This window comes from Phyllopteryx taeniolatus, chromosome 2 (genome assembly GCF_024500385.1).
Source record: "Phyllopteryx taeniolatus isolate TA_2022b chromosome 2, UOR_Ptae_1.2, whole genome shotgun sequence".
Taxonomy (NCBI): domain Eukaryota; kingdom Metazoa; phylum Chordata; class Actinopteri; order Syngnathiformes; family Syngnathidae; genus Phyllopteryx; species Phyllopteryx taeniolatus.
Genome location: NC_084503.1, coordinates 10,233,780 through 10,250,691, shown reverse-complemented (window position 1 = coordinate 10,250,691; position 16,912 = coordinate 10,233,780). Strand labels below are relative to the sequence as shown.

At 41.8% G+C, this 16,912-nt stretch overlaps 2 protein-coding genes across 5 annotated transcripts in view; one reads left to right on the top strand and one right to left on the bottom strand.

Annotated features, from left to right (window-relative positions):
* LOC133470782 (homeobox protein aristaless-like 4) overlaps window positions 1–5,994 on the top strand; it is a 28,117-nt gene extending 22,123 nt beyond the window's left edge. The window contains exons 3-4 of the mRNA XM_061759593.1: window positions 2,300–2,428; window positions 3,278–5,994. Coding sequence (XP_061615577.1) covers window positions 2,300–2,428; window positions 3,278–3,598 — 450 coding nt within the window. The 3' untranslated portion in view covers window positions 3,599–5,994. The remainder of the gene's footprint in view (window positions 1–2,299; window positions 2,429–3,277) is intronic.
* A 2,447-nt stretch (window positions 5,995–8,441) lies between these two features.
* ext2 (exostosin glycosyltransferase 2) overlaps window positions 8,442–16,912 on the bottom strand; it is a 33,527-nt gene continuing 25,056 nt past the window's right edge. For all 4 annotated transcript variants that reach the window (XM_061759551.1, XM_061759569.1, XM_061759560.1 and 1 more), the window contains 4 exons: window positions 14,473–14,616; window positions 13,943–14,071; window positions 13,333–13,415; window positions 8,442–9,109 (listed from right to left, as the gene is read on the bottom strand). In XM_061759551.1, coding sequence (XP_061615535.1) covers window positions 8,971–9,109; window positions 13,333–13,415; window positions 13,943–14,071; window positions 14,473–14,616 — 495 coding nt within the window. In that variant the 3' untranslated portion in view covers window positions 8,442–8,970. The remainder of the gene's footprint in view (window positions 9,110–13,332; window positions 13,416–13,942; window positions 14,072–14,472; window positions 14,617–16,912) is intronic.

The window sequence follows — 16,912 nt, the reverse complement described above, 5'->3', positions numbered from 1 at the left end:
ATTGATTTTCGATGCACCTGTATATACAGAATATACTGTACACATTAATGGTGAGTCGATAAAAAAAATCTGATGCATTACAACCACAAGAATGAACATAGGTTAATATCTCGCTGACAGTGTCGATGAAACTGGAGTATTGTTTGTCAAGTGCTGAATGTTTCCAACACACATGTGCCTAATGTTGTGATTAGTCAGTGTATATGGTAGGATTAGGGGGTCAAACAGCACAAGCCTACATTTCGCGAACCACAACACTGGTCCAAAGTGTTTCCGTCATATTAACGGTGCTTTGGGGGTGTTAGAAAACTGAAGCCAGGCTCAGCCTCAGATTTCTGTTCAGCTGACGTGAGTGACAGCGGAGGCGGGTTATCAATCCTCCAAGCCGCTCTCACACTTCAAAGTGTTCCTGGGCCCGTGCAGCTCTCCTGCTGGGGCCTGTTTGGCATTTCTCTGCTCGCTCGCTCTCTCGGGCTGCAACATAAATAAAGCCTCATTGAAAGTCCAGCAGCTACTTAAGCTGTCAAGGTCTTTACCAATTACTGTCACGAGACAGTGTGTGCAACATGCAAATACATTCTCCCTTCATAATAACCTCCAGATTGGGCTGGGAGATTCGAACAGAATGAGACGCTCATGAATCATCTTGCATTAGGAAAAAGGTATAAACTGATTCTGGAACAGTTAGCGTATCACTGTAGTCTTGTTACATTTGAAGGCTGCGTGTAAGAAAGCGCAGAGGAAGACATCTGCTGTGCTTCTGTAATTTATGCAGCGACAGTATCGGAACGCCAGGAGCTTTAGGCTACAGGAAATTAAAAAGGAAAATGCAAACAAAGCTAAGGCGCAATTCCATCTCACGTTTCAACGTTCCCATTATTGCCTCCTAATCTTAGTGCAGTGTACATGCAAAGAGCTGATAGGTGAAACACAAGAAGCTCACTTTGGGCGCTAATCAATCCGCCGGTGGGACTGGTGTCACGGCTTCAGCCAGTGTGATGTCACTCAACACACTGATGCTTTCATTACACAGCAGTTTTAAGTCCAAACGTCAAATATGGTTTGAGGAAACATGAGGCACTCAGCTCTTGTCACATTGCAAACAAGCAAAGGTGAACTGAGAGAGATCTGTTTACATTTTGTTGTATAAATGAAGGCTGTTTAGAGAACCTGCGCACCCTTTTTGCCAGCATTTTCCAAGCTTCTTATTTATTTATTTCTTTTCATTGATCAAACGCTCGTCTGGTCCAAGCGTCAATAAAAATATATATATTACAACTTGAACGGTAAAGTGCTCTTTAGTACATTCAAAGGCCAACATCTTGCAGAAGGTCTTACCAGAAGCGATGAAGCTGTTAAAGCAGTACTACATTACCGTATATTCACTTCATTTCCTGGAGATGTGATGGCCAGTTGGCCGAAAACGTTTGTCCAGTGCCCAGAATTAGGGCAATGTTTTTGTTTTGTTTTCATTTATTCATTCAGAATTTTGTTAGATTTATTAATGAGGATCATCCATCCATTTTTAATACTACTTCTTCTTCTTACTAGGGTCACTAGGGAGCTGGAGCTTATCCCAGTTGGCTATGGGCGAGAGCCGGGTTACACCCGCCCGGAATTGATCGCAGGGCACACATAGACAAGCAACCATTCACACTCGCATTCACAACTATGAGCAATTTACTCTTCAGTCAACACACCATGCATGTTTTTGGGTTGTGGGAGGAAACCGGAGTACCCGGGGAAAACTCACGCAGGCACTGGGAGAACATGCCGGGGATTGAACCCAGGTCCTCAGAACTGTGATGCTGACGCTCTAACCAGTCGTCCACCGTGCTGACTGTTTTTAGATGTATTTATTTTATATTATATTATTATACATATATATATATATATATTATTTATTTTATATATTTTTACATGATTATCTTTTTTTATTATCAATTTAGAGTCTTCGATGAACCTGACATGATGTTTTTGTATTGTGGATGGATGCCAAGGGAGAACATACAAACTCCACACAGGAGGGCATAAACTGAGATTCGAAAGCACAAAGCTAAGAACTGTGAGGCAGATGTATTCACTAATAGTCCACCGTGCCGCCCTGCAGTCTATTCGGGATAATATTGATATTAATAAATGTAGATGTAATAAGATTTAATTCTTTCGTTTCTCTCATCACCTTTCGTTGTCCATTTTAACTAAGTTTGGGTAACCAAATATGGTTCCTTACCCTAAATAAGTGTTGCTAAGCAAAGGCAGGGATGTTGTTCTAAATGAGCATGCGTCCTCTGCGCAGGTGTGGTTCCAGAACCGGCGGGCCAAATGGAGAAAGAGGGAGCGTTTTGGTCAGATGCAGCAGGTTCGAACGCACTTCTCCACGGCTTACGAGCTGCCACTGCTGACACGTCCCGAGAGTTACGCACAGGTATTGCAAGTTGATGTCTATCCAGTTATGTTCAGAATAATGGCGGTGTGTAAAAAGGGAGTAAAGCCCAACATTCTTATACAGGGGGTTCTGGGTTCATGACATATGACATACACTACTTACTTACTGTACTTACATTTTTTCATTGGCCTGTGATATACTTATTTATGGGCTATCGTGTTGTTGTTGTTTTTTTGACTTCTACTGTTTACTTATAAATGTTTTAATGTTGATTGACAAAATGTAAGCAGAACAAAAACATCCACAACACTACTAAATACTACTTACTATTACTTATCCCAGTAACCCATCTTCTAATCCTCTGCCCAAAACACCCCTGAAATTAATCATCCCTATTTCATAAAATGTTTAAATTTACAGTATGTTCATCGTGGTTAATTCACCTCGTAATACCAACATCATGTTGCTATTATAGAAACTGCAACTTCAACGCAATACAGAAACATAATGCTCATCTGGAGCAATTCAGAATTAAAATGTGCCTAATAACATGACCAAAAACATTAAATAAACAAAATACAATGCATCATACTCACTAGAAATGCTGATTATGAAATATATTCATGCATGGTCGAATTTGCTAGTCGAATTTGGGTGGAAAAGTTGCGCTCTGACCAACCAATCAGAGGACAGAAAACTGCTGATGTCAATGTGGGCCAGCAAGCTGGCCCTATGAGGCAAATTTAAAATCGGATTAGTTTACCAAACAGTCCCATTGCTCATATAGTTGAAGTTACATCAGCAAGCCTTACTGAGTTGGAAGGCTTTGGATTAGATTAGATTCCTCTCTTTGTATATGTTGATTTCCTTCCCCCTCTTTTGTGTCAGATACAGAATCCATCCTGGATTAGCGGCAGCAGTGCAGCGTCACCCGTGCCAGGCTGCGTGGTGCCCTGTGACACGGTGACGTCCTGCATGACTCCTCACCCCCACTCGGCCAGCGGGGTGTCCGAGTTCCTGGGTGTTCCGAGCCCCGGAGGTCACATGGGCCAGGCTCACATGGGCGGCCTCTTTGGAGGATCCCCCGGCATGGCGACGGGGCTCAACGCCTACGACCTCAACATGGACCCTGACCGCAAGTCCTCCAGCATCGCCTCTCTGCGCATGAAGGCCAAAGAGCATAGTGCCGCCATATCTTGGGCCTCATGATGTGCGGATACCTGCTGAAGGGGACCGTCTTTATCTCCCCTCTGATGTCCGAGCCAAGCCGGTGTGGGGTGAAGGCACGCAAATGTAAATCTCCAAGCAACAGTGACTACCTTCATTCAGGCTACAGAAAAAAATGCAAATGATGAAGCAATTTTGAAAGACAGCCCCCAAAGTCGATGAGTGGCCTTGGTGGAGTGGGAGATGACTTTGTGTGGTTAGAGTGCAGTATTGGTGATGCTTTATTGATTTCAAACTAATTCATGCACTTATTTGCTAAAATACAAGGTTTGTTTGTACAGTGCTTTCAGTGATTTCAGGTGCTCTTTTATTCTAACTTTATTATTTAAAAAATTTAAGTTGTTTTTTTGTGCTGGATTTGCTTTAAAATCAAACATCTTTACAGGCTAAAATTCAAATGTTATTTTATTTATAGTAGTAGCTACAAATCAGCTCCCTTCAGCATTGATTTAAATGATTTGAAATAATAACCAAGTGTGTATTTCAGAGATTATCATCTGTTCCCGCTACCAGAAACATCTGTTGGCTGTTGTGTTCGCGGAGCCTGCACCCAAACAATGCAAGCTCTGTTTCTATGTGGCAGTTTTTCATTTTAAGAATCAGTAGTGTCAAGAAAAGAAGTGCCTACATGTCACTCAGACTGACATCAATAATAACATAACACCAACCATCTTTGAGAAGAGAATCTGGTGAAGATTTAAAAAAAAAACAACAAAAAAAACCGACAAGAAATACTTAAAAGTGATGTTCTTTTTCACACAAAGCTGAAGTGTACAGCAGTCAAAAGTCAGTGTTAAAGATTTACGTGTTACAGCTTTAAATGTTATGGTACTTTCATTCTTTTTTTTTTTTTTCTTTGGACTGAAATGCAAAGAAACTGAGCTTCGGAGCTCTCATACAATCAGGTTCTTCCACAGCAAATTCAGCCAAGCGGGCCTTATGGAGTTTGCCTTGCCGAAATCAGCATTGCCCAATCTGTTTCCAATCCATACAGCTGGAAGCATACAAATTGTTCAACCAATGTCTTTGTAATGGTTAATCCTTGTCTATGAGGTGTGCCTCAGTGTATACGGTCAAGTTGGTGTGTCAGAGCAGCTCTCTTCCATGCTTGTTAATAGCAGCCTCTGCTCCTTGTTTACTTTCATCCAACATGGATGCGCTCATGTCCACTGTGGGACATTTTATTATTCCCCCTGATGCCTGAGGACAAAAATAGCAGATGACGTTTACACTGCTAAATTCCTAACACGATGTCAGGTACGTTCCTTTGTTCGCGAGGGCCTCGGTTAGGCTGATAGCCTAACCAAGGTTGCATGGTACCAAAGCATGAAGCTGATATCTTGTAGAGGAGTTTTGGGCACAGTAACCGTTGATAATCCCCTAAATAGGAACCACATTCACAGACCTTCTCAGCAGGTGAAAGAAGTATAGTGCAGGCTATAATCTGTCAGCAGAGCACATCACACTGGACGTGTCCAAAATTACATCCAGTTTTACCCCTTGGTCCAAATCCAAGGCATATGCAGGACATAATCTAGACTGTATAGTCCATATATCAAAAGTGAGAGGATTGTCTTGGATATGTAGACATGGGGGCCCCCTTTACTTGCTGGGGGCTTGGGTGGAGGGTTTCTGCTGTGTTCCGGTGTTCTGGGAAAAGGACAGTGCACACAGCTGTGCTCAGGGGCTAAATGCAAAACAAACATGCCTCACACATGCTTCCCCCTCAGCTGTCATGTCTCTCCTTTCAAAGACCCCCCCCCCCCCTAAAGTTGATGCTCTTCGCTTGGCCCTTTGCACAATGTGTCCACCGGTCCGACTGCAGCCCCCGTCGCAGAGCTCTCTGGCTCAGGGTCGAGGCGCAGCCAACCCAGGAAGGATTTTTAATTAACACTGAGCCCTGGGGAGCCTGCAGGATTGTGTTTCAGGATAGACACACTCGACTGTCTTTGGGCTGCAGTGTCCACACAGACTATGTGGACATACAGTTACAGTATGTTATAATACATACCCATGTTTACAGCTATGCTTTGTTCAATTTGGATCAACACATCTCTGCTGACATCTTCCTCTTTTCTACAAGATAGGCTGTCTTTATCCTCCAGAAGGAATATGCAACATGAGTTGATGCCATGGCCTCAGCTGGTCTCCCTTTTTAATACTACTGAAGTCATGCTATCAGTACAAGAGTATTTGTATCATGTGTTTTAATGTGTGCATGTAAATGTTCTAAGACTCTTGGAGATGATCCAGTCTTGTGTTTTTTTTTGTTTTTTTTTTAAATCAAGCATTTTTTGTTCTTTCCCCCACTATACTGTATGTGTAATTGTTGTACCTTGAAGCTATGACTTGTGTGATATTTTTGTGTGATTAAAGTACAATAAGTTATTGCAACTCTTCTTTATAGCATCTGTTTTGCAAGGTATGAAACAATAATACATTTCATTTAAATGATCATTTAAATAAGGTTACACAGCAAAACCCACAATGATAGAATGTCCCTCAAGCTTCTTCTCTTTTTCCTCCAGTGTTGAGAAAGTCCCCAGGTCTTGACAGCTATTAGAAACTGCTGGCGCATCCCAAACTACAAATATGCAGTGTGTAACTGCATTATGTCTTCGAACCCCAAATGTTGTCTCATCCCAAAATCCTTTCAGTGCCTTTGATGGAACACGAGTCATGAAATGAGATCGCACAGCGCGCAAGGGTGTGACGCTAAATGAAGATGACAAAAATACGAACTGCACTCTTTTGAACTGCTGACACTGAACAGGGTGGATTAGACAGCCTATATTAACAACAGGTGACAGGCTGGGGAGGCGAGGGCAGGGGACAATGTCATGGAGGCTGATTTGGACCTTCACAGATTCCAAGTAAAGGAGGATATCAAAATATAAATACAACTTGTGTCATCTTTCAACAACCACATCGTAATCACAAATGTGAAAAAAGGGCAAGAGATGACAAAAGCAGACTTGTTATTGTACAACCCCAATTCCAGTGAAGTTGGGATGTTGTGTTAAAACATAAATAAAAACAGATTACAATGACTTCCAAATCATGTTCAACCTATATTTAATTGAATACACTACAAAGACAAGATATTTAATGTTCAAACTGAGACACTTGATTGTTTTGAGCAAATAATCATTAACTTGGAATTTTATGGCTGCAACACGTTCCGAAAAAGCTGGGACAGGTGGCAAAAAAGACTGAGAAAGTTGAGGAATCCTCATCAAACACCTGTTTGGAACATCCCACAGGTGAACAGGCTAATTGGGAACAGGTGGGTGCCATGATTGGGTATAAAAGGAGCTTCCCTGAATTGCTCAGTCATTCACAAGCAAAGATGGGGCGAGGTTCACCTCTTTTTGAACAAGTGCGTGAGAAAATAGTCGAACAGTTTAAGGAAAATGTTCCTCAACGTACAATTGCAAGGAATTTGGGATTTCATCATCTACGGTCCATATCATCATCAAAAGGTTCAGAGAATCTGGAGAAATCACTGCATGTAAGCGGCAAGGCTGAAAACCAACATTGAATGCCCGTGACCTTCGATCCCTCAGGCGGCACTGCATCAAAAACCAACATCAATGTGTAAAGGATATCACCACATGGGCTCAGGAACACTTCAGAAAACCAATGTCAGCAAATACAGTTTGGAGCTACATCCGTAAGTGCAACTTGAAACTACTATGCAAAGCAAAAGCCATTTATCAACAATACCCAGAAACGCCGCCGGCTTCTCTGGGGTCGAGCTCATCTACGATGGACTGATGCAAAGTGGAAAAGTGGTCTGTGGTCCGACGAGTCCACATTTCAAATTGTTTTGGGAAATCGTGGACGTCGTGTCCTCCGGGCCAAAGAGGAAACGAACCATCCAGATAGTTATGGATGTAAAGTTCAAAAGCCAGCATCTGTGATGGTACGGGGTTGTATCAGTGCCAATGGCATGGGTAACTTACACATCTGTGAAGGCACCATTAATGGTGAAAGGTACATACAGGTTTTGGAGAAACATATGCTGCCATCCAAGCAACGTCTTTTTTCACAGACGCCCCTGCTTATTTCAGTAAGACAATGCCAAACAACATTCTGCACGTTACAACAGCGTGGCTTCATAGTACAAGAGTGTGGGTACTAGACTGTCTCCCATTGAAAATGTGTGGCGCAATATGAAGCGTAAAATACAACGGAGACCCCGGACTGTTGAACAGTAGCTGTACATCAAGCAAGTATGGGAAAGAATTCCACCTACAAAGCTTCAACAATTAGTGTCCTCAGTTCCCAAACATTTATTGAATGTTGTTAAAAGAAAAGATGATGTACCACAGTGGTAAACATGACCCTGTCCCAGCTTTTTTGGAACGTGTTCCAGGCATAAAATTCTAAGTTAATGATTATTTGCTAAAAACAAAAGTTCATCAGTTTGAACATTAAAGATATTGTCTTTGAAGTGTATTCAATTAAAGATAGGTCGAACGTGATTTGTAAATCATTGTATTCTGTTTTTATTTATGTTTAACAGAACGTCCCAACTTCATTGGAATTGGGGTTGTAGTTTTCATTTTGTTTCATATTACAAAGTTAGGAATATCATTATCTGTCATAAAATGTAAATCAATTACAGTGACCTCATGGATTTTAAAACAAAAATAACCCACCCAAAAAAGCAAAAAAAACCAAAAAAAAAAAAAAAAAAAAAAGCCATTGCAAAGCAAAGGTAACGTCTTAAAAACTTTTAACCTCGAATGAACAAAGGATAGAAAAAAAACATACAAAACTTAGCTGGATAAATAACAGCATCAAAAATTCAATACACCGATTCAGCACAAGGCAATATTTATTGATCTGTAAGATGTGTCGGACACACGAGCAATTTAACATCACATGCACGGAAGACAATCCAGTAGCTCAGCAATGTGATCAACAGAAAAATCTAAATATTAGATTTCTGAGAGCAACTTTGTCCAATCAGGGAATTTCTTCTTGTCTTGTTTGTTTGCAGCTAAGACAGACCCATTAACCATACCCACCCCAACCAGTCCACAAAACCGTTTAAACGTTAAATATGGAATAATAAATTACAACTAATATTCATTCCTGAAGCAAAATCCATATGTATAAATGTACATATGCAGTGATCCCATCATAGCTAAAGCTCAGTGAGGATCACTCATCAGTCATGATTAACATCGGGTGTAAGAATCCCAAACCAAACATGCATTTTCAATTTAACATGAAAGAGGTGACGGGAACATAAAAGCACTGTACAAGAGAATGTATAATGGCAGAAAAGTCAAGTGTGGCTCTGCTGAAGCTGTAGTGAGGTCCAAACACGGAATGCGTGCTGGTCAGAGGCTGCCGATGTTGGGGAAGCTTTTGAGTTTCTCTGGGAAGTCGTCTTTGTAGAGAACCGGGTCGGCCCGGTGCTCCACCACCTTCAGAGGCATGGTGCCAAAAACTGATGCAAACTTGTTGATGCACTCAGATCTAGGGAGAAAAACAAAATCTATTTAAGCTCAAATGTGGAGTTCACAGTGAAGCTGAAAGTATAGAATCTCAATGGATGGAAAAACTTGTAGGATGGTTATAGGATTAACTTGCTAATGGATTTGGATGAGAACCGGTGTGGATCTTTGGTATGACAATGAAAAATCGATAAACTTCAAATGCGGTATGTCGGGACCGACGGAAACTAAGAACATCTGTAGTCTGTATTTAGCTGTTGCTGTGAACAACTGAAACAAGTACAGTTCTGTTTTGTGAGATAAGTGTGCACTAACCAGCCACAATATGAACATATTCACTCTAATCATGGGATCAAATACAAGAGCATAAACAATAATTCTAGGTTTTAATGGACATTGCCACAGAGGTATTACAGTGCCACCAGAAAGTATTCACACCCCTTTTTTCTCATTTTGCTATGGTACAGACTTATTCTAAAGCTGATTTGAGTATAGTTTTCTTTTAAAGAAATCTACATAAAGTATCCCATAATGACAAAGTAAAAACCTATTTCCAGACAGTTGTGCAAATTTACTGAAAATGTAAACATAATAGGTACATAAGTAGTCTCACCCTTGGCTTAATATTTTCTTCAAGCACCTTTGGCAGCAATCATCTTCTTGGGTATGTCTCTATGAGCTTGGCACATCTGTTTTGGGGCATTTTCTCCCATTCTTCTCTGCAGATTCTCTCAAGGCCAGTCAAGTTGGATGGGCAGCGTCGATTTTTAGGTCGTTCCAGAGATGTTCGATTGGATTCAAGTCCGGGCTCTGGCTGGGCCACTCAAGGACATTGACAGGCTGCTCCTGAAGCCACTCCTTGGTTATCTTGGCTGTGTGCTTTGGGTCATTGTCGTGTTGGAAGGTGAAGTCTGAGTTCCAGAGCTCTCTGGAGCAAGTTCTCCTGAAGAATTTCTCTACATTTGGCAGCGTTGATCTTACCCTCTGTGTGGACTAGTTGCCCAGTTCCTGCAGCAGAAAAACAGCCCCACAGCATGATGCTGCCATCACAATGCCTCACAGTAGGGATGGTGTTAGCCAGGTGATGAGCAGTGTCTCCTCTTCTCCAGATATCACACTTCCAATTCAGGCCCAAAAGTTCTATTTTGGGTTCATCAGACCAGATAATTTTGTTTCTGCATGTCTGAGAATCCTTAAGGTGCCTTTTGGCAAACTCCAAGCGGGCTGCCATGTGCCATTTAGTGAGAAGTGGCTTCTGTCTGGCCACTCTACCATAAAGGCCTGATTGGTGGCGTGCGTTAGCAATGGCTGACCTTCTGGATGGTTCTCCTATCCCCGCAAGGCAACACTGGAGTGCCGCCTTAGTGACCATAGGGCTCTTGTTCATCTCTCTGACCAAGGCCCTTCTTCTTCAGTTACTCAGCTTGGTCGGATGGCCAGCTCTAGGAAGGGTCCTGAGACTTCATTGCTTGGTTTCTGCTCTGATATGCACTGCCAACTATGAGACCTTATATAGACAGGTGTGTGCCATTCCAAATTATGTTCAATCAACTGAATTTATCACAGGTAGACTCTATTCAAGTTGTAGAACCATCTCAAGGATGATCAGTGGAAATCAGATGCACCTGTGCTTAAGTTTGAGAGGCACAGCAAAGGGTGTGAATACTTATGTACCTATTATGCTTGAATGTTTACATTTTTTATAAATTTACACAATTGTCTGAAAATACATTTTTACTTTTTTATTATGGGATATTTTATGTATTTTTTTTCTTTAAAGAAAACTATAGAATACGTCTAAAGGCTTCTTTACACTCACGCGGACAGCGACCGCGCTGATGTCACTGCGGCTATCCCGCGCGCAGTTTGCCTTTCTACTCGAGCGTAACCCACGCGCACTGTTTTGAAAATGTGCTGCAGTTCTCCTCCAAGTCAGGGGTGTCGCTACGGCTGCTATTGGCTAGGACACCACAGGGTGGAGTTTCCTCTGCATTTTATGGCCATTTCCGGTAGCCGTTTTTCCTTTCCTTTTCGGAACAAGGAACAAAGCAACAAGAATGGCGACCGTGGAACAGTGTCTGCTAGAACAAATGGACCTAGATGACATGTGTAATCATACTGCCAAATCGATCAAGAAGGCGGCGGCGGTGGTATGTGGAACCAAGGGAAAAGCTGAGTAAGTACGTCATCACAGCATGTGACTAAAACGGACCAATCACGAGAGTGGATCTCCGCGGCATTCTATGCGTGGCGACAATTTTTGCCGTGTGCACGTCAAGTGACGCATAGGGGCCGTGCAGCCCAATACGTTGGTCACATGATGTAATGAGGGCGCTGTAGGTCGCGCGGGAGTATAAAAAGGCCTTAACACAGGAAAATATGGAAAACGTGAATGGGTGTGAATACTTTCTGGTGGCACTAGAACTTCACAATATTTTTATCATTGTGGTTGACGTTTGCAGTAGTGTAAAATTACACTGCAACAAGCTGTGAGTTGGTTCTAATATTTTTGGATTATGGAGGCACCTCATTATGATTTAGTCCAGTTCTATACCACAATCATAAAATATCATCCAGCCATCCATCCAGCTCTCATTTCACCCAGGTGAGCTTATACTATGCCAGCTGATTTGGGGCACAGGAGGCAGGGTATATGAATGGTTGCTAACCAATCACAGGGCACAAAGAGACAAACAAAAACTGACACTATGGACAATTTACAATTAACCTAACATGCATTTTTTTGGGAATGTGGGTGTGTGGTTTTCACATTTCACTTGGCTTGACTTGGCCACGGAGAGATGGGGGTCCGCCCCCCTAGCCCCCCTCTGGGCCCTGCCTTCCTCTCCCCTCCCTTGGCACCCTCGCCCGTCCTTGCTAATGACGGGTGCGTAACATGGGCTCGCTTTGGCGGGCTATGACAGTTTTTGGGTGACAGCTGGCTAAAAATAAGCAGAGGGAGTAGTCCAAACTCCCCCCTGTTGCATAGCAAAACTCTTCCAGCACAAAGGCATACAGATCCACCATTCTGCAAGGCCATGCAGGTGAACAGGACAGGCTTAAAAAAAAAAAATAAAAGAAGAATGTGGAGAAAACCCATTGCATTGGAAGATTGCTTTGCAAGCATTGGGCGGCATGGCGCCAAGAGTAAGCGGTACACCCTGCAACCGAAGGGTCGCCGGTTCGTAGCCCCGTTCGATCCCATGTTGTCGTCGTGTCTGTGGGCAAGACACCTAAGCCAAATTGCCTACGAATTATTGTGTGTGGATGTTTGGTGGTGGTTGGAGGGGCTGCAGGTGCAGAATGGCAGCAATGCTTCTGTCAGACTGCCTAAGGATGGCTGTGGCTACACAACTAGCTTACCACCACCACCAGTGTGTGACTGTGGAGTAAGTGAATAGTGCTTGCAATTGTAAAGTATCTGAGTGCTATATAAGTGTGCAATGCATTACTATTATTAGAACATGCAAACACTACACAGGAAGGCAGGCGCAGAGATTCGAACCCTCATACTTCGAACAAATGTTCTGATTGAGTAAAAATAAACAAAAAAATATTGAAAAATAAAAACACTAGGCCACTTTGCTGCATAATCAATATAAAGAATTTTGATGGTTTCTCAATAGATAACCGTCATAATCCTGAGGCTGGGTGGTTCACAAAGATCTCACAAAACTGTACTTGTTTGAGTTGTTCATATCCTGTTTTCAGCTGTCACCATATACAGACTACGGTGTACACTGGGGGATAGGACCCAAACCCTGCCGCAAATAGGGAAAATCCTCTCAAGTAATTGACCCCTCCAAAAGGTTTACAATTGTCTGTAGATGCCACAAAACGGCAGGAGAGCACTACTTTTGTCTAAATGAAACAACATAGATCCTTGGCACCTAGATGCCACAGGATGGTGGCAAGAGACTAATTCAGTCTAAATGAAGCTCCACAATTCATTTCCACAAGGTTCTTTGAACACAAGATGGCACGAAAGTACTACTTGCATTGTTTTGGCTTGAACACAAAAACGACAAATAAGTCTTTTTTTTCAGCAAATAAGCCCCCCCCAAAAAAATAAAATAAACTAATGTGTGAATTAGCTAATGCCGATCCACAAACTTCCAGGCTTTCATTGTTGTGCCCATGTATAAAAATCCAAAAGTCAAAAATATTGGGTCCTGATCATGATCAAAATTTAAGATCAAAAGTCTACGACCAAACAAACAATTCTGCATCGGATAACTGCATTACCTCTCCACCATGTGCGTCTGATCCAGGGACAGGCCATCTATGGCAGTACACTCAGGACACTTGAACTTCTTCCTGGGGGTCACCTAAAGAAAGTCACACCCACAAATGTCAGTTCATTTCAAGCTAATAAATGGTCCTGTCTGCTGAAATAAGCCTGCCACTTCCAACAAGAATGCAAGCACAGTGGGGAGAATGTTGGCTGAGCAGAGCGATGATGTATGGCTCGCCTCAGTCCCAACACTCCGGCAGTAGATGCGTGTGTTTGGAGCAGAGAAGACAATGAAGTGAAAGACAGGATTTTCTGAAAGAACCTGTGTGAGATAAGGAGAGACTGGGTGAAGGCGTAGGGGTGTCTGCAGATTGCGATTTGGTCGCAGTGTGTGAGTGTTTCCATAAGCTCCGAGTGGGAGTCTCCCCACACCGCTGATAAGAGAGGTTAATGCAGGACTTGAGTTTGGGCCCCCAAACCTAGATGAGGGGGGTCATGCAGTGAAGTGTCAGGGTGACAACTGATCAGACCCAGAGATGTTGGCCTGCTCTGTCTGTCTTCACTTCCACCCCTCTTTTTGTGAGGTTAGAGCCCCCAAAGCAGCCAATAAGATGAATGTACCTTTATGGGGGCTTTGCCAGTAACGTTGGCCACCAGAAAGTTCATGGCAATATCTTCACAGTTCATGTGTGCATCGACCCAGTTCTTGATGTCTCCCGGCATCTTGTATGTGTACAAGTAGTTGAAGTACTGCAACAAAAAAAATAGTCATTTGAAAATGCTCAATAAGGAGAATAAAGCAGTCACTGGATGACCAAAAAGTACATAAGAGGGGCTGCTGTGGTAGAATTTGCTTCGAAACTGAGTGCGTGACTGAGAGGTGGTGTGCCCGGCCTGCAACGTTCTGCTCATCCATCAATGTAATCTTGCCTTTTAACCTTAATAGTCCACACACAGCAGTCTACAGGAAACTGCTCCCCCACTCCAACCAAATGTCATTTAATCCCCAATTATAATGAAAAACGTCCCACCCAAAACAAGTTACATCTGCATCTGCAACATTATTATGATTATTTTTGTCATGGCACTAAAACAAAAAGCTTAAGATAATCAGAAGGAAGCCTATGTGAAAGTGGAAACTACTGGGTCACCTTGTGGTAAAAAGCAGCACCCGTCAGAACCATGGAGACCTCGTTGGTCCACTCCGACTCATACTTCCACTTTCCCATTTCATGGTCCCAGAGGTGCAGTCGGCCCGGGTAACCAACAAGCCTATCAGGGAACTCCCTCCATACCTGTAGGAGGTGTCATGATAGAAGCTCAAATCAACAAAACATAAATACGACTATTCAGTAATGTGTGAATATTAGGATAGCAGAGGTGCCAACCTATAAACATTCACTTCCAGAACAATTTTTCCAAATTTGTCTGTATTTACATATTTTCAAAATTTTGTCAAGGACATCACGTTGCGACAGTCATAATAATAATCATTAATAAATTACGGCTTCACTATGTCATTTTAATGTTTTTATTCCATAAACCCTGTGTTGGCAGATGCAGTTACAGCCAGTATGAGAGATTTCAACGTTCCATCATCAAAAACATCTGTGCGTATGGATTAATTAATTCACCTTTGCCAATTCTGTGTTCAACACTGGTAACAAAACAAAACAAAAAAATCCCAAGTCTATTAAAGCAGATTAATCAGATCGGAAACGTCCAAATTAAAACTCAGCACTATTTTACAAACAAACAAATAACATTGCTGGTAGACTAAATTGGATAGTTTATGTATGGACAATAGTTTTCGTTTCTGTTTTGTGCAATGTACTTCTTGTATGAATACAAGAAGTGCATATAAGAAGAAGAGATGTAATTATGTCTTCTCTTGCATGCTATTACATAGTTATATTTCCTATATCCACAACTGCTACTGAAACTATGGAAATGTCCCCATTGTGGGACTAATAAAGTCTTATCTTATATTACAAATATTTATTAATAATAATGATATACTTTTAACCTGCCCACTTTCTGAAGTGACGTGTGCATTGACGTACAAATTCATTTCCAGTTCAGATGCGGTGTCCTGTGTGGACGTGCATTATTTTATATTTATATCTTTAAACACATTAATTGGCCTGTTATTTTGTTGTTCAAAGTTGGCTACTCTCCACAAAAACGCTGTTCCAGACAGACCTATCTGACAAGTGTACTGTATCACCAAATCACTTATTTTGATGTTTTGCAACTGCTTGTAATGATTGCTTAGGAATTACCATGGCTTTGACATCACCTTCGCCTATCCACTCCTTGTCCTCCCTTCTTGATAACGTAAACGATATGTATAAGAAGCATGGTAAGAAGTGTAGCTTATTTGCTACCATGGAGGCGATGATCCGTGACCTATAATGCCTTGACACCGGACGCAAAGAGAACATTCGCCTCCGCGGCTTGGCAGCCAGGGGGCGGAATAAAATAGCTTGCACCAAACTGCTGTTCAATGTGGATGTGACGGAAGTGTCAGTCGCTGGATTTTTTTTCCAACATCCGGAACAATCAGTGTCCGGAACGTTCAGTGATTTCCGTAACAAAATACGGACGTTCCGGAACATTTGGCAGCTCTGGGATATGCATACTCATACAGTCTTGATGCAATTTTAAAGTATTAAAAAAAGAATGCCTATGATTGATGCTTTCTTTGAATACTTCAGTATGATTTGTATTTCCACTGTTAAAAGCTATGAAGGGTAATAAACACTTTTTTTTTAAAACACTAAAGTATGGCGCACTACAAGTCGGGGGCAGAAAGACATACAGCAGCCTGTTGTTCGGGCTGATATAAAAACCCCGAGTTCTGTGAGGCAAGCAGACTTTGTGATGTTCAAATAATTGACCACATGCATCACTTTCAACTGTTTTGTTGTTTTTACTAGTGGCAGTGAGATGTGCTTCATCGTTTGTCCCTGAAGAAGATTGAGTGTTATTGTTTTTACTTTGTCTTAATTTTCATTAAGACATGATTAATTTATTCTTATATGTGTATGACAAGTGGTACTTAAAACAATTGCCTGTAGAATTATTATGGCAACAGAATCACTTTGCTTTATTTTCATTATTCCCAAAACAATTTTAGTGGCTGGATGACAACTTTCATCCCGGAACGGATTGTGTTGACCTAGGGTAGGGGTACCCAAATACAATTCTTGAAGGGCCGCCAAAAATTTATTTAGTGAGTCAAAGGTCAATTTAATGAGGTCGGTCAGGCCACATGCAATAATACCGTAATATTCAAAAGAGGCAAAATGTCTTTTTCCCCCCCATTTAGAACAACACAAATACAAATTAAAATAAAATCTCTTTTCCATTTTTACATACATTAAAATAAATAGTTGAATAAAACAAAACATGACCCCTGGCATGAATCCAAAAAAATACATAAGGAAGGCGATAAGAACAATGTTCTTTTTAAAAAACAAACACAAAAATAACCACAAGAAAGAAGGAAATACGCATAGGGGCCCTCCACTTTGTGTGTGTGTGTGGGCGGGGTAACATTGTTGAGTTAGCAAAAGTTGGGCTCTTATT